Source organism: Astyanax mexicanus, chromosome 3 (assembly GCF_023375975.1).
Source record: "Astyanax mexicanus isolate ESR-SI-001 chromosome 3, AstMex3_surface, whole genome shotgun sequence".
Classification (NCBI taxonomy): domain Eukaryota; kingdom Metazoa; phylum Chordata; class Actinopteri; order Characiformes; family Acestrorhamphidae; genus Astyanax; species Astyanax mexicanus.
This window is the reverse complement of record NC_064410.1, coordinates 52,957,744-52,975,903: the sequence shown is the minus strand read 5'-3', so window position 1 is coordinate 52,975,903 and position 18,160 is coordinate 52,957,744. Positions and strand designations below refer to the sequence as shown.

At 38.5% G+C, this 18,160-nt stretch overlaps 1 protein-coding gene across 3 annotated transcripts in view; it reads left to right on the top strand.

Annotated features, from left to right (window-relative positions):
- Positions 1-18,160, top strand: part of angpt1 (angiopoietin 1) — a 183,339-nt gene that overhangs the window by 121,263 nt on the left and 43,916 nt on the right. For all 3 annotated transcript variants that reach the window (XM_022683330.2, XM_007245762.4, XM_022683331.2), the window contains 3 exons: positions 5,995-6,150; positions 6,580-6,701; positions 11,383-11,615. In XM_022683330.2, coding sequence (XP_022539051.1) covers positions 5,995-6,150; positions 6,580-6,701; positions 11,383-11,615 — 511 coding nt within the window. The remainder of the gene's footprint in view (positions 1-5,994; positions 6,151-6,579; positions 6,702-11,382; positions 11,616-18,160) is intronic.

The following is an 18,160-nucleotide window of genomic DNA, read 5'->3' as shown; positions in this document are numbered from 1 at the left end:
AACCACAGGGAGCATGCAACATAACACTTGCATGTATTGTCCTGCACAATGTTGCTACCAGACGCAATGTCCCTCTCTGTGATGTTCATGATGCACCTGAGCCTGTTGAAGAACCAGAACAAACTCTGGTGTTTTTTGCAATTGTTCGAAATTATTTTTGACAGCTTCATATCTGATAAATGTTTCTTTGACATTAATATACAGTGATGAATGACAGTGACGTAGATGAAAAAAAATCAATTTATTATTTTTGTTTGTTATTGAAATCTTTTGAGGGGTTTATTTAATGGGGTCAAGATTGTTTTTATTTTTACGTTACTATAATAAAAGGCTTAATTGGTAGCCAATGTCTACTTTATCACTGTAACGGTTAAACAGGTCAAGTGCAAAACAGAAATAAAAGTATATACACTAAATTTACTTTAAAACTTTGATTTTAAAGTTTTACCGCATTTTCTTCATGAAATCCACTTTGAAATCCTACCCCTTGTTGGGATCAGGGTAATCCTGTTTTTTTGGATCAAAGTTATCCAAATCCTACTGAAAAGTTTTGAACAACAGAAACTGAAGGTTTGATCCATTTACAAACTAGGATTGGACTACGTGATCTGATCCAATTTCAGAATGCTTCTTTTCCTTTTGAACAACCCGTTTTTCAGATTTGATCCAATCCGATAACCAAAATCCGATCAGATTTTCTTTGAACAACTGGCCCCTGGTGTTAGTCCACTGTGAGTTTTTCCGGGAAAACTTACAGCACAACTTTTATGGAGATGCAGATTTTATTTGGGTTTTCATTGGCTGTAAGCCATTATCATCAACAATAAGAGAAATAAATGCTTAAATAAGTTAACTCTGTCGATAATAATAATAATAATAATAATAATACTTCAAACCCATATATTATCAAATAAAACACGATGCTTAGGTTCTGAAAATTAAAAAAATGTATATGCTGGTTAAATACACCATTTTCATGATTTATGCCATTGATTGCCGTGTTTTACAGTTAAGAGCATGCGTTGGTTATTTGTTAGTAGTAAAGACGTGACATACAGGTTTGGGGTGCAGGTGGATTTAGTAAAATGATAGTCAGTCAGAAACTAACTAATGTTACTGTGGACTTAGTACAGACTTTACACACAAATGTAAGAGGGACCTTAAACAAACAAAATAAAAATGGATGATCAGCACCCCACCACATCTCGAAAGAGAATTAGATGAAGCACCATCATTGCAGAGAACACAGTTCCACTGCTCCTCAATTCATTGATCAATAGGTTTGTGTATTGACAATATATTTCTATAAAAGTAGACAAGCTGTGTCTGTGTCAGAAGCAAAATGTGTGCAACTTAAAGTAACTGAAGGAATTTATAAGAAAGGGTGGCAACAAACTTCTAAACATAAAGTGTATTTGTTTATGTTCAGCAGGGTCTCTACAGTAAATGGAGATTAACACTTTTACTTGTGTGTATTCCCCAGTTTAATCTGTCTGTTCACATTAGTGTGATAAAGAATGTTCAGCCTGTCCTGCATTTCCAGTGAGGCACAACACAAAGCAGCCAGTCATAACAGAGATAATTTACATGTATCAGTCTTAAAAGGCACTGTGTCCAGAACAGCCTGTTTAATTCCCAGCCATGAAGAAGAGAGGTTGGAAAATGGTCACGTACAAATGAATTATGACTGATTTTAGTGCATAAACCACACTACAAATGCTGTAAGTAGAGCCCAGGAGAAAAAATAAAGTGCGAGAATAATGTGGGCTATGGGTTCTTTAATAACAAAATCTGTTACCTGCGAGAAATGGACGTCTGGACGGCCTTGAAACGAAAACATCTGATCCACAGAGATACACTTTAATGGAGCACACATTTCAAAGCGGCTTGGGCCAGTTGAGTATGAAACTAATATCACTTCATACTTCAGTTCATATGCCTCAGTGAACTACTGATTAAATTCCAACTCCATCAGTTCTAATACCCGCCCGCCTTCCCTCATTCCTCCAGCGCAGAGTTCCTTCCAATCAAATCCACTTAGGTTTGGAAGTTTATTGGAAAGTGACACTTAGATCAGTCTAACAGGCTTCACAGCCAGAGAATGTCCATTACTTCCTCAAGTGTTACTGAAACACAGTGTGCACAGTTGGCTTTGTAATCACAGCCAGAACGCAATATCAGAATACAGCTTTAATTCCCTCTGACAGGCATTTGCTGATGGCTAAAGCAATGACAGTGGAGATATGAAATGAACTGTCTTTGCTTTGCCTGTGTTATTGTCTGCTCACTCCCTAGTCAATCACAGTGCTGAAATCTAAACTTAATGTACTGGAGCGAAGTGACAGCCGTTCATTTCCTTTAATATAAGATTTAATGTTTTCAGCTCTGTTTTTAGTGATTGGGTGTTCGAATCTCAGACTGACCCGCTCTCACCCTCGCAGCCTCTGTCCCTGATAGCAGCCATCATGATACAGCCAGATACACTTGGTGCCTTCTGGCTGTCCGGGCTCTGTGGTTGCGGCCGCTTTATTCCAGTTACTCCAACTCAAACAGTTCAGCTGCCATTTTCAAGACTAATGGCATTTCCTTCGCCAAGTCGTTTATTTTGCACATCAGTTTTGACCGAGTTGAGTTCTCTGTTACCAAACAGCGAATTAACAATACCCTCCATCATCAGCTGTATATGCTGTTGTGCGGATCACTCTGACAGAATCTGACAGGGTTGTTCTCAGTAATGATATACTGTATTGTTATTGGTATAGAAACTTTTTTTATAGAGCGTATGGGGGTTATTGAAACTAGGAAAATGCCCTTTACCCTTGCAATCATAATTTATTTACAAAAAGAAAATTGGTTCTGTTAACTGATGTATCAAAACCAAACGCGCTGTGATGCTACTCATCAATGCTGAATCAGCAACAGTTCAAAAAGAGGCGGTGGCTGACTTTACATGTATTGGAGTAGGCATGTGCTAGTTTCACCCTCCTTGTGTTGGGGCATCACTTGTAATGGGGGGAGTCCTAATTATTTGGGTCATTGGCCGTGTAAATTAGCGGAAAAATGGGCTAAAAAGAAAAAAAAAAAGGTGAAGATGATTTTTTTTATTTATTTATAGAGCAGACTCAACTTGAACCTTTTAAGCTCTGCAGATCCACTGCTGGTTCCTTGTCTTTTCTCCCCACTGGTATGACTTTGTACATAGTTACTGATTTGTAATCCTTAAAAAAAGGGTTAAAAAAAGAGAAAAGCCACAGACTATAAAAGAATAAATACATGGATGAAAATTACAGTGGGCGTCTACAATATTAAAAAAGATAACAGCAATTGTGAGTCATAAACTGGAACAATTTGACTCATACTGGAATTACTGTGTAATGTCACATTGGCATGGGTCTCATTTTCACAAGCGTATGATGATGTTTGCAAAGCACAGATCACTACATCTCTTTAAAAAGAGTTTTTTTCATTTTAGACAGTTTTTTTTTATTTATTTTTGTTTAGTTTTATATGAAAATACAATTTTGACATTCAGGTCAAAAGTATATGCACTTGCTCATGCGTTCTTTATTACAAACTCAAGGAGTCTATCCTGCTTTTGTTTGAATTACTGTCAACTATCTATAGAAGACTTTCTACTTTATTTTGAAACATTGCTGTGAGGATTGACCAACATGACCACTCATCCCCAAGTCCTCAACTCATCACAAAAGTATTGGATGGAGCGCCACAGCACAATGTTTATATCCCTTTAAGTCATGCCTGGCATTAGGCTTGATAGTCACGGGTATAGCAGTGATGAAAGAGAGGGTAAATGCTATTCATATCCTCCTCCTTAAGATGTTTCTGGGAAAGTGTAGGGTTGTGTTGTACGTGTATGTGCTGCAGGTCTTTATTAGTTGGAAGTTTATGAAGAATTTCTTGATGGAATATCACACCATTAATTTTGATAATGACACAAATCAGATTTTGTTTATATTAGTTTTAAGGAGGCAATAATGGACCTAGAAATGAAATAAAGATATGAGATATAAATCAGCAAACTTTGCTTGTTCTCAGCTTGTTCTCTAATTGTTAAAACTGGACATGGCAAAAATCATGAGTCTGACCTCCAATTGGATCAGACAGAGCCTGAAGATCAACACAGGTCCCAGTAGATCTCTGTGTGGTCAGATTCCGCTGTGTGTGTGTAGTCACATAGAATCTACAGGGATTGCTAATGTAATGTAGTCAGAGGAACAATATGACCAAATGAAAACATTGAACATCTGAGTGGGCATCGCTGTTATCATTATTAACTTTCCGGAGCATCACAGAGACAAACACTGGATTCCAGTCCCACTCAAGCGACTGAAGCTTTCACTTCTGATGCGTCATGGTGTGTATACCAAACAGTTGCTGAGCACCGATTGTCTCAGTTAGATAGTTAGGCCATGAGATATAGGAGGCCAGAGAATGAGCGATATGTCTTTGAACGTCCTCCAGTTCAGCCGAAGCTCTGAAGTTCACTCATGGAGATGATAGCCCAGCTGATGAATCATTCCAAACGGTCGGACCTGGAGTCAGGTCTACAGTGATGTAAGTGTGTGAGCTGCTCAGGGGGTTTAATCCACATAAGTAGTCTTTATGTTCGTAAACCTTGTTCTGGCCTTGTCATCTCGCCAGCCAGAAGATTAGGATGAAAGAGAGCTTTAAAGATAAGCCTTCAAGTTCTCCTCTCTATCTCCTCATCTCCATCTCTTCCTCCCCTTGACAAATGACCCAACATCTGCTTCCACCTACATCTCCAGCTCTTTAGGCCGTGTCTGCGCTGTGTGGAAAATGCTTGGGGCTTGGGCTGGTGTGAGGCTGAATCACACTCGTCCACAGGAGAGCCGTACTGTAGATAACCAGCTCTTTGAAATGACGGCTGCTTGGAAGAATACGTTGATTATAGAGCGGTTGTGTGGTTTTTGGTGGCCTGTGGCTCCACAGCTCTGTTTCCTCAAGGTTGTGATAGGCTCTGTTTAACTCCGTGTCCTTGTGCTCAACTGGTATCCGTTTTCCTTTTATTGCTCTTTTTAAGGATGTCAAACACTCTCTCTGCTCTTGGTGTTAAAGGGTTTTAAGACTCTACAGTTGGTTTGAAGGAATGTTTTTTATAGGGTCTTTGTTTCTGTATTACTTTTTCAGCTACTGGAATTTAAATTATAATGGATTTTACAGTGGTTTCTTGATGTATATATCATATTGTCACTGTTGGACAAAAAAACATTGTATCTCCTACATGTCAAATTAAGTTCTTAACAGTCAATGAATATTGATGTAGGGAGAGTTTTTATTGGCCAATTCTTAATGAAACTAAATTTTGACACAATGTTTACAACATCTGCCAGATTCACATTATGTCAAAAAATCATAAATGGAAATACAAGACAGCGATGATATGTATGTGATTGAATTTGTACATTCCTTATTAAAATAACCTATAGAGCAATGTAGAATGTTATCAATAGGGCTGCCACATTTATTACAGTTATTAGTAGCCAAGGAAATATGACCTATTTTATTGCATACAGTGTAATCGTAAAACATTTCATGTTTTTTTTTTTTATTATTATTTATTCAACTGTGTTTCAGGCTTTTTACACAGCCATGCTTTTCATGTGTGCTGCATGTGGTTTTGCACTGTTTTGTTGAAAAAGAAAAAAATATATAAAAAAAAGACCCTGGCTTTTGGACTTTGGGCTGATAACAGTCTGGATCATCCTTTTTCACAGCATCTCTAACACATGCCTCAGAGCCCAGAGAAGTGGCCAATTTTTTAGAGACTTTAAACATTGACTGGGGTCAAATTAACCCCAAAGATAATGGAAGTTTTAATATTATGCACTGTAGCTAGTGAAATTTGCAAATTCCAATCAATATTTCCATAAGGAACATTGTTTTTAAGCATTTCTATATCTTTTATGAGATGTTTTGAATTTTGGTTAATTTTCCTTTCATTTCTTGCCACAGATTGAGAACTACATCAAGGAGAGCATGAAAGCAGAGATGGCCCAGTTACAGCAGAGCGCAGTCCACAATCACACGGCAGCCATGTTGGAAATGGGCACCAATCTTCTTTCCCAGACGGCCGAACAGACCCGCAAGCTGACGGATGTCGAGACTCAGGTATGTTCCTCTGAGGATCCATTCCACGCAACACTTACAGAGCCGGTCCTCTTCTAATTATCTCTGCAGGTTCAGCACTCAAACGCCAAGGAAAACACTGGAGCCACAGAAGATGCCTGTTCTCCTTTTAAGCTTGCTGCATGTTTGTGTTCCCACCACATTTGATGTCTGATGTGAATTTGAATGAGACACACAGGAATATGGCGTGGCTTGCTTTTGCTGATTTGTCAAATGAAGGGTTTGCTTGGGGAAACCGCTGTTCCTAAGTGCTACCGTATGGCCAAGGAACGCAGAAGTAGCTCTGCTTTTTGGGCTGTTTATGACATCTCCAGAGGTGCTGCTGGTTTAACACTGACCTGCTGTGTGTTTATGACTTCTGTACTGCTGCCGTGTTTTTAGCTTGGCTGTTCTGCTTTGCTCGGGTTTTAGGTCTTAAATCAGACGTCCAGGCTGGAGATTCAGCTGCTGGAGAATTCGCTGTCCACCAACAAGCTGGAGAAGCAGCTCATAGTGCAGACCAATGAGATCAGCAAACTGCACGACAAGAATGGGTAAGAACATCCTACGGCACTAAGCATTCACTTATAAATGAAGCTTAAAAGGATAAAAGAAACCCTGATCTGTTTTAAACTCTGTAAAATGGAATTTGCTTTCAGTCCACCAGTTTTTGTGAGATAAGGGTCAGATGTTGCAGATTTGAGCAATATTTATTTGGTTAGACTTTTTGTACATTTATGACTCGCAGTGGGAGTTGAAGGATGATGTCCCAGCAGATTTTTGTTCTGGACTGCCTGGAAGGCCAGCCAAGAGTTGTCAATAATCCTGCTTAAATAAAGCTACTCTCTGTAGTCAGTATGCTCATGTGAGGAGGACATTGCAGACAAGGCAGTAGTGTCAGTAATATCAATACATTCATTTGTTTTTATATCTTAAATTGTTAATTTGTCTTTGAGAAAAGTCCAATTATATTTGTGTTTTTGAACCACTGAATATTTACGAGTTTATTGTCATGTGCACAGTAAGAAACAAGTTTCCTCGTACCATGAATGAATGAATTAATGCAACAGTACATACATATTGTGGATCGGTGGATTTTGAGACTCTCTGGTGAAACTCTCTTGCTCGTGTACAGAGCAACTGTGTCCAACAAATGTCGAAAACTAAAAATGTGGAAAACAAGTCTTTCTATTATAAACTAAACAGTCATATTCACCATGCAGCAGATACAGTACTGTGGAATGAGTTCAGAGGTGCAGATAAACCTGACTAACGCTCTAACACTGTAATCAAATCCTTGCAGCAGTGCTCTAAAGAAAGAAAAACGTCTTCTTTGGACAGTAGAGACAGTAACTCCATCCAAAGCAGGATAAACAATTTTTTTAATACCACTGATTTCAGAAGAAACAATTAATAAGCAGATATCCTAATATTTTTTAAGTAAAACATAGCTCAGGGCCTTTTCATCTAAATGGCATATACTGTACGGCTAGGGTCTCCACTTGATGTAACATTAATTTTATATTACAGAGGACACCGTATACTCTTATTCGAAAACTAATCTACCGACATGGTACCAGTGTGCACCAACATAGATGATTTATAAATGAGGAGACCGGCCACTGGTTAAAACATAAACATAAATATCAATTCTCATAACACTCTAGATGGAATATGTTAACGGATAAAGACAGCCTTAAACAAAAAGATCCAGTCAGTTTGTCAGTTATGCTGTGAGTGGAGAAAAGCTAAAGTCTTTATAGGATAGTCTGTTCACTCAGTGTCATTTTTGCAGGCTCTGATTTCTATGAATGGGACAAGACATAAACAGACATGATGAGCGCTAAGAGAACTTCCATTTACATTTCAATCAGTGGTCAGTCTCCTTATTTATAAAAATGTGGAGATCTGAGCAAGCGCAGTAGCCATTTATTTTAGTGCATTGTTGATTAAAACGCTACAAACTATTCATAAGGGTTTTATCACGTTTTATCAGAGATTTAAATTAGGTTGGAGCCTGGTCTTTTTTTTTTTTTACTGGAAATAACTGCCTGGCAGTGTTCCTAAGATCAGAACAGATTTTCCTATAAGGACTCTGATATCATGCACTGATTTCTGTCACATAGAAAGACTAATGTTCTCCCACAAATCACTTAACTCTAAATTACCCGTCCTACAGGTGGATCAAGTCCAAGAAGTTTGATTGTCTGGGATGTTAGCTAGCTAGCTCTGTTTATGGATCATATTTTAAAACTTTTTGTTATCCATTTCTTTAATCTGTTCCTCACAATCTGAATTCACTGTCCACTTAAATTAGACACACTCAGTCCTGTTAAAAAAAAAAAAAAATAGTTGCTGCACGTCCAAAACACACAACACGGCCCATTACACAACAACATACTGAGTTCTTAGACAGTTACTTGGTCCCGTACTGTGCAAAGCAATGCGAGCTGCCAAGAGATGAGCGATGTCCTGTACTCAGCTCTTAAAATATAACCCTTATGAAGACATATTTTCCTTGATGGACCGTTGCATGTTCAGTGATTGTGCAATGCATGTCGCTGGGATAGCTTTCCAGCATGGCGTTTTTAATTGGTCTGATGGGACCCGACTCTCTTCGTCGGTGCACGAGTCTGGTTCCCAGCGCTCTCGGCACGGCTGCCCAGCTGCAGTTGAAAAATGCAGACGAAAATTCATATTTCCTCATCACCAGCATAAAGCAGGAGGCGGTGTTCTGTATTTGGTTTCCAGTGCTGACGTCATTATATTCATCTTCAGCTAACTGACCTCAAACTGGTATCTTAACACATTTAGTGTCAAATACTCTCTTGCAATTTTCCAAAAGAAGAACAAAAAAACTTTCAAAGGAAAAATATTTTATTCCAAGACATATTGGAGCATTGCTGTTGGTCCTTTTGGCATAAAAATTTAGACAACTGTCATTCACATTATGTCAAAAAAAAAATGGCATAAAGTCTGTTTAAAACTTAAATAAAAAAAAAAATGTAAAAAAAATATTACATTTCTTGTTGGAATTTACAAATTGTAAAAACATTAGGGCTGTCAATGTTAAAATGTTAACGCATGCGATTAATTTGGAATCATTATTTTCTAATGCGAATTAATTACGCCACAAAGTTTGACCACAATTTCCGCCGACATCAAATTAAAATACACCCTATTCATAATACACCATACCTTCTGGCTGTGTGACTTGTAACAACAAACCATTGATCCTGGCACCTCCATCTGACCATGCTGCCTCCACACACTGAAGACAAAAGCAGGAGTCATACTGAAGATGATCCCACTGCCATTTTGAGTCACTCCATGACAGTATGGCCACTAAGTTTAATTCTTTTCATTTGATTTCTTCTGGGTGCAACTATTTTTTGACAATAATTTTAACTCATACAAGTGAGTACCAGTGTATTTGCAACCCTTTAGTTAATATTCGAGTCCATCATCCCAATACACAATATGTAACTAATATGTAAGCTGGTTTTACACTTGAGCATTGTCAGTGTTTCACTGGTACAGGGCAAACACAGCAACATATTTCAGTTTTTGAGCATTTCAATCTGTAAAAGTCAACATGAATTTCAATGTGACAAGCATTACACAGACCCAGCAACAGCAGTATGTATGGTACATGCGATTTAGATGAGAAGGCCCCAAGTCAAGTTTTGCTGAGGGTCCCTGAATGGCCAATCCCGGCACTCATAACATTGAAACACTGTACACAGTAGACCAATATTTGATTTGCTGCTGTAATGAGAGACCAATGTTCTTCAATTAATCATTTAACTCTAAATACCCAGTCAAGCAGCTGGATCACATCCAAGAAGTAAGATTTTCCTGATTAGCTTACTTTTCTTTAGGGATCCTATTTTACAGGTATTTGACAGATTCAGTCATGATCAGAACTTTTATATATAACTTATATATGTGTGTGTGTTGTGTGTGTCTGTGTGCAATGTGATTAAAATCTTAAAACAAGGCAGTTCTGTCTGGCTGCAGAAAAATCCCCAGAAGTATATGATGAAATTGTGTTTACTTGTGCTGAATTTCAGTCATGGATACAGAGAACATTTTATAAAAATATTTATGTATCTATTATAACCATAGCGAATCAGTTTTACCCCCTATTGCGGGTGAATAATAAGGCAGCTGAATCACATCTGACTCTAGACTGATTCTCAGAGTTAGAGGCTGTTTTCCATACGGTCTCTATGTTTTACTCTGATTTACACTGGTATTAATGCAACTTCTGGTCTGTACTCTGATACATTTAAATACCATGCTCTCCCATGTTTTTTTATACCAAACAACCAATTTGTCCATGTATTTTTGCAAATTTATTTTTTTTTTCTAAATTTCTGTATTCCTGTTTTTTTTTTAATGAGAAAGATTTACACTTGGTAGTTAAATGTATTTCTGATTAATCTGGTTGGAATTTAATTGTTATATGGTGGTTTAAAGGGCTATCATTGCATAGCATGGTTCAGTATTGTACATGTAGTCTGAGGGATTTAGAAGATTAAGACATGGTAATGCATTAGTCACAATGGAAATGAACCAAATTTGTTATGTTGTGGGAGAGACTTTAGATTTATGGACAAGTTAATTGATCATAATGTTTTCTAAATATGTTCTGTGGTATCTGGCATCAAGACTAATGCTGGCAGCAGCTTATTTAGGGTTTTTTTTGGTGGGGACTTGCAATGCACTGCAACGAATGTTGGTTAGTTCCTCAGCCGAGCAGATGCATTGATTAACTGGAGTTGCATGCTCGTAGACAGTGAGCACTGCACATAAGACATTCAGTGTGAAAACAGCCTTCCATTGAGCAGCAGCAAAAGGGTTGGCATTAGTTCATAGCTGTAAATATCTGGGTAATCAATCAGTTTAAACTGTACCTGAACAGCCGTTTAGCTCAAATATAAGGAGAATATTTGATAGCCTGGTCGGATCAAGGTCAGAACACGTTCTCACAGGTTACATCTATTGTTTTCACACCTGCCTGGTTTAATGGTTGTCAGAAAAACCTGCCTGATGTTTTGGAGATGTTCTGACCCATTTGTGCAGCCTTCACAATTTGGCTCTTTATAGATTTTACAAATCTGCAACATCTGGCCATCTTTTACATTTGTACTGTTATGTAACTATATATTGATCTATCTCTTCTAGTTCAGTTTGTTTAATTGCTTTAATTTACTTACTGTTTGCTCTCAGGTTTCTGGAGGTGAAGATGCAGGAGATGGAGGCAAGGCACCAGGAGGAGCTGGAGGTGTTGAGGGAGGAGAAGAGCAGTCTGCAGGCTCTGGTAGCCAGACAGAGCGGTGTGATACTCGAGCTGGAAAGCCAGCTGGGCAGAGCCACGGGGAACAGCACGGCGCTGCAGAGACAGCAGCAGGATCTCATGGACACCGTACACAGCCTCCTCAGCCTCTGCTCCAAAGATGGAGGTATGCTATCTCAGCACACAGCAACTCCTAAAATAAATGTTTTAAATTCTACTGATGTGAAACACAAGTTTTAAAACATATTGTAAGTTATTTTATGTATACATAGGAAGCAAATACCTTTGGTTTTGCTCTTGTTTAAGCACTATAGAAGTCAGGGAGAAAATTGGGGGCAGTTTCCACACACTTTCTGAGAGCTAATAAACATGGCAGTTAACAGGCAAATCAGGTGTGCCTGAGCAGGAAAGGACAAAACTGTGCATGAGTCGCCCACCACTGGTCTAGACTGTGATGTAACAGTTTAGGGTTTTTTGGAAATGGCCTGTATTAATGTGCTGTTTTGGTTATACTTAACTTTCTTTTTCGTGATCTGACAAAAGCATTTTAGGGCCACAGTTTGTTGTGTAAACGTACCATTTTTATTATTTATATAATATTATTTTATTATTATTTTCAGTCATGCAAGACCAGACTTCCATCTGTTTGAATGAGGAAAGACCAAAATACTGAAAACCAAATGTCAAATTACTTTTTCAGAAACACATTTTAAATCACTGATAAAGTCTGATAAAATGTAATGAATGGTTTATGGTGTTTGATTCAATAGTGCACAAAAAAAATCTTTTTTATTTTTTTTGCCTTGTTGTGGATGCTGCGCCTGTGCTCATCTCCCGATCGTGGGGATTCCCCACTAGCAAGCTGACTCTTCTCCGCTCTCTGTTTTTGCTAAAGGGCGGGACTTTGCCCTGAAATGGGTGCCATACAGCAGTCATACAGCCTGTCTGCCTCTATAATAAGGTCTCTGGTGTCATTGTGCACCACTGATAAATGCTACTTCCTGTTTGGTGAACATGCCCATGTCTCTCATGTTCTAATTTACTCCAGTTATACAAAGCTACTTTCTACTGATGGAGCTTATCACGCTTCAGCACACTGCCTGTGCTTTACTGGTTGACTGAAATGTCAAACAGCCCCTGTTTGAGTTACAGGCTGGACCTCCATGATGTCTCCCTGCAGCAGTGACGCAGGGCTGGCTCTGAGAGCTAACAGCAGGCCATGCAGTGAACTCATTAGCCCCGTTTCCCCGCTCTAACCCCACTGTGCCCTCTTGGCCTTTGCGTCTGCCCCACATCTCTGTGGTCACAGGAAATTTAGCCTGGATGTCTGTGCTGGGACCAGCCTGAGCATGGAGAAACAGTCCTCTGAGCATGAGCTCCACTTCCTGCTGAGAGGGCACTGTGAGCAGGACTACTTCCTGTTGCTCTTTCTGCCATTAAGACACTCAGCTGACTCCCCAATGACTCTTTTAACCAGACTGGTTCTGCATTCTCGTGAAGATTGCGAAAACGAACACGTAAACACATGACTTTGAATTCACTGGATGCTGCTGAAGCCATACTTCAACAAACTAAGAGTAAATGTTATTTAATACTGAGGCAAAAATAAGACTAATTATGGCTTATGTGTTTCTAATTTCATTTTCATTAATATTTACATATACAGATACTAAAACATGGTTCCAAAAAACATTGAACAACAAACATGTTCTGACTTTCTGAAAAGAATCTGATCTAACGCCTAAAAAAACTCCCAATCTGCCATTTATTAACATCATTAATCAATAAATGATGTTGATAAATGTACTTTACAGAATTTTTTTTAAAACTATATTACTGTATATTTAATACTGAGTACAGTATTCCTTTCCTCTCAAAAAATCCTTTAGTTCTTTATGGCATTCCTTTTACTTTGTGATCTATGTTAATTTGATTGCAACACGCAGTAACTGCAGATTTATAAGAAGTAATTTCATTTTAAATCACCCATTCTACCACATCCTACATGTATTCTGTTGGATTCAGATCTAGTGACTGGGGAGACTTCTAAAGAACACTGAGCCCATAGCCATGTTTAGGAAAACAGTTTTACACAACTTAAGGGATGCATATGGTATTTAAAGGGTCCACAGATTCTTTATTGGTACCAAATTCTGACCCTGACAAGAATACTGCTAAAATAATGCTAATTAGTGTCAGCTGCAGTGCGTAAAGAGGCGGTGGCTGATTTCTTATGTGTCGGAGGAGGCATGTGGTAGTCTTCACCCTCCTGTGTTGTGGCATCCCCAGTGGATTGGGAATGTAATGGGTGAGACAATTGGCCTAGCTAAATCGGGAGAAAATAGGGGGGAAAAAAGAAAGAGAAATGTATATTCTGAGTAGATTTTCGCTTGCCAAAATTGTTTTTAAATGGTTATTTGAGTTATGGTTGCCTTTCTGTCAGCTCCAACCAATCATTCTCTGTTGATTAACAAGGCATTTTGTTTGCAGAACTGTTGCTTAGTACACCACTGAGAGTAAATTCAAAAGACTGCTGTGCTAAAACTCTCAGGAGATCAGCAGTTCTAGTTACTGTATACTGAAACTGGCCTGAATCATTAAATCAAGTTTAATTTTGCTCTAAAAATGCATGTATGGTATTGTAGTTAATTTTTTTAGTTAGTAAAAAATGAAACATTTTAGATATAACATTGTAAAAGCAGGGAAATTGAGTATTATGGGCAGAAATGTGGGTTGCTGCTCCTCTTTGATTGCTGTCTTGCTCTCCTATTGCAGTATAGAGGTTTGGGTTCGGTATAGAGGTCGCCTGCTTCACCTCTGGCTGAATTAGTCAAACCTTAATGAGTCCAAAGGGACGATGTGTGCTCTGGAGGTGAAAGGCAAGGTTTGGAGGTCACCACTCGGCCTAATGTGGCTGCAACTCAAAACTGGCTTCTTTCCTGCAATTCAAAACTGGCTGTGAAGCTTCTTTCTGAGGGGGCTGAGAGAAGCGTTTGCTAGGAAAGCTGGTTATTAGAAACGAGGGGCATGTAACGGCGTCATCTGGGATCTACATGAATTAGCTGTTGTTTGGAGAGTGGAACCTGAATAATGCCTCCAGTTCTTGGGTGAAGTAATCTGTGAATGTTATTGTAAGCAGATAAGCATAAATCTAAGTTTGAATAATAGGAGCTGCCTTGTCATTTATAGCGTGGCTGCCACGATATGAACTTTCCCCTTCACATTTGTATAGATTAGTTCTATTTTCCAAGTTTTCTATGGGACTTATGACTTTGATGTTGCCAGAGGGTGATGAGCTCATCTTTGTAACACAATTATCACTTATAAACACATTACAACTCAGTAAGCCAAAACATGGTTTTATTGGTAATTGAGCTCATTCTAGGCGGCTGTTACAAATCCCTGGCTGCTAAATATGAAATTCTTTTTCTGTATTGAATTATCCGATCTAATGAACAGCATCAATCATCTTTACAGCCACTATAGCACAGTCTTAGCACTGCAAAGTCGCAACGTTATTTTTTTTAAGTCACCAGCTTAGCTTTAGCTTTCTAGCGATGTACTACTTCTTTGCATAAGTTTAAAGATTATTTATTTACATTATTTAAAATCATGCATCATGGCAATAAAAGTGTGTATTTGCTTGTAAAATCTAAATATCAAGTTATAACATATGCAGATAACAATAAATACAGTAAAAATTCTGTAGAATGTCTCATTTTTTTTAAGATAATAAGAAAAAAACGCTTAATTCCAGATTTCTTCTGGATGCCTCCAGGCATCACATGGATTTTTACAGGTCCATCGGCAGCTCACCTGATTTAACATCATTAAACACTGAAATCTGATGTCATGATATGATAAGAACTATAAATAATACACAACTCTTAAGAGGAGAGCTTTGGAGATGATTCAATGAACACAGTGATGTAAAACCACTTATAGTTGTATTTATTCTAATATTAGTGTTTTACTAGGTAAATAAATAAACACTGCCTAAATTAAGAGCTGTTTCATTCTAATTTTCATAAATGCTTAAAACATTTACACAGTATTGTATATTGTATTTCGTGCACATCCAATTAGATGTTGAAATGGACAGCATGTTTTGGTCTTATGTAATGTTTTATCTGGCCGGGCTGTTGGCTAGTGCCACTAAGCACTTCAGCTCTCGGTCTCTGTTTCTATTGTTGGTATGTTTTCATCTGATATTAATACAGACTCAAAATTTTAAGCATTAAGTGATTTTCTGTCACCGCTGGTCGATATTAACCTTTGTCCTTGCTTGGCCTATTTTAGTCCCTCAGTTTACTCTGGGCACTTTACTTCTTATTTATGCTTATTTGGGTTGAATGAGGGTTTGTAGAGTTTTGGAGAGTTTGTTTGTCTGAAGTCGTGATTTATAGAAATTGCTTCGCCTGTTTGTGCTTTTCACATAAACTCCCCAATGAACAGAAGTCCCAACTGAATCAGCAAGAATTTGTATGTAAATAGATAGTAGTGTACGGAATGGATAGCAGTGCCAGGACACAAGCTGTTTAATAGTTCCCGTGTTCCCTGTTACGAAACCCTTCGTTAAAGCGCAGTTTCTTTAATCCTGAGAGTCCTGGTGGTGATCACATCATATCAGTGTTTACAAGTTTCAACTGAACCTTAAAAACAGGAATTAAAAACAGGCCAAATTAATTGATAAAGTCAGTGATTATTGTTTGTTTTTTGAGTCTAACGTTTTTCTGACTCTTGTGTTTAGCTGTTTAAATCAGTTTGGTCAACAGTATGTATTAATTCTTTATGTAAAATGAGACAAATTCTTAAACCAGTCCAACAATAAACAATATGGACCTAAATCTAAAATAAAAAAATGCCCAAAAACAACTAGATAGTAGAAAAACAACAGTACTATAATATATCTATATATGAAGGTTAAGTGACTAAATAATCATTAATAAGAAATATTGATAAGTTGTATTGAACCTCAAACATTAGTAAATGAGCTGCAGCTGAACTTGATTGAATATTGTTCTCAGACTCCTGACCACAGAGGGCTGTGGTATTAATGGGATCAGAATTTATGTCTATTTCCTGTCTCTTGACAAACAGACGGTTACAGAGTTGTGCCATGCTACAGCTAAAGAGAAGCCTATTTTACGAGTTACGTAGTGTAACTTTACAGCTCTGAAGTGGCCCTACAGTCTAACTGCTGCTCAATACATATGAGGAGAAAGTTAAATAAGTTGAAATCCCAGCAAGAACTTGGGGATGTCACATGCTTAAGCTTGTAGATGGGGAAAAGTACATAAATTAATAAATTATTTAATTAATCACTTAATAAATTTGATCAGCAGCTTCATAACAACATTGATTATCAGAAAAAAATATCCAGCTGGTTTTAAGCATGGATCGTCAGTACGCTTTTACTATAAATGTGCTTGGTTTTAGCTTAAAGTAGCAAAGGCTTACTTCATCTTTATTCCTTTTTTTATACAAATGTACAGACTGTTTTGATATTATACCTTTTAATAGACTGCTATATATAAATTATCCTTGTTTTGATTGGCTGTTCCATGTTTTGCTTCATTTAAACAGCTGACACAGTCCAGGTCGAATCTCTCCTGTAACTCAGACTAGAATGTACAGGACTGATCTGCAGTAGTTTTCTCTCTCTCTAAGCCTGTCTGTAAGTCTGCAGCAGCTGCTCGGGCTCCTGTCTGGTGGTAAATTGCCGTCCGACAGGTCGAGCTTCTTGTTGTGTTAGACTCCGCAGCGTGCAGTTCCACTCTGTGAACCTGTCACTGCAGGAGATCCTCGTCACCCACACTCCATCCTTTCAGAAAGAGGCAGGAACAACGGCCCCTAACGAAGAGTCCCCTCCCGCCCCTCGCCCCGTGCCTCACGCCAGGGATCAAAGCCAGGCCTAAACACCCCTGACGTGTCCCGCTCGGCGATGACATCTCTTCTCCTTAAACAGCCCCAACAGCGAAAACAATGGTGTGAAAGCCGAGCCGCCGCTCTCTCCAAGCGCGAGAGAAGGGGATCGGAAGGAATTTTCAGCGACATAAGCGGCGGTGCCCCGGCGCGTAAATATAAACCACTTGTTATAACAGGAACTTGAAATTTATAGCTTGTAGTATTTTGTCCGCAGACCCTTGCTTAGTTTCAAAATATTGGTGGGGGTAATTATGTGCAGATGGAGGGAAAGCCAGCTGCTGGATCTGAAGAGCCAGGCGGAACGAGACGGGTTCTCTCAGGGAGCAGGAGATCAGCACTTTGATTAGAGGCCTTTCACACTGGAAATGTGTCACTCACTGCCGGAAAGATCTAACCGATAACACACACGAGGGCTGTGCTGCTTTCAGCTGTTCAACTTTCACTACTTAAGTTTTATTATAATGTTATATTTTGCAATACTGTATCAATTCTCAAAAACACATGATTAGTGTTTATCTTGTGTAGATTTGTTGTGGACAGTGGTTCATTTTGAGGTGTTTAAAATAGGGCTGTGCTGATCTGATGCACAGTATTGGTATCAGTCAGGTACTAGCAAAAATCACTGAGACAAATATTACAACAAAAGAAACAAGAAGTGTAACCTGGTGTGATTCATTAACCTGCACTTGAATTTAATGCTTAACCTATAAAATCCAGGTCTATCCAAAGAACCCAAGGCTTCACAGTGAAGTAGAATATTAGCTTTACAGTTTTACCGTCGTG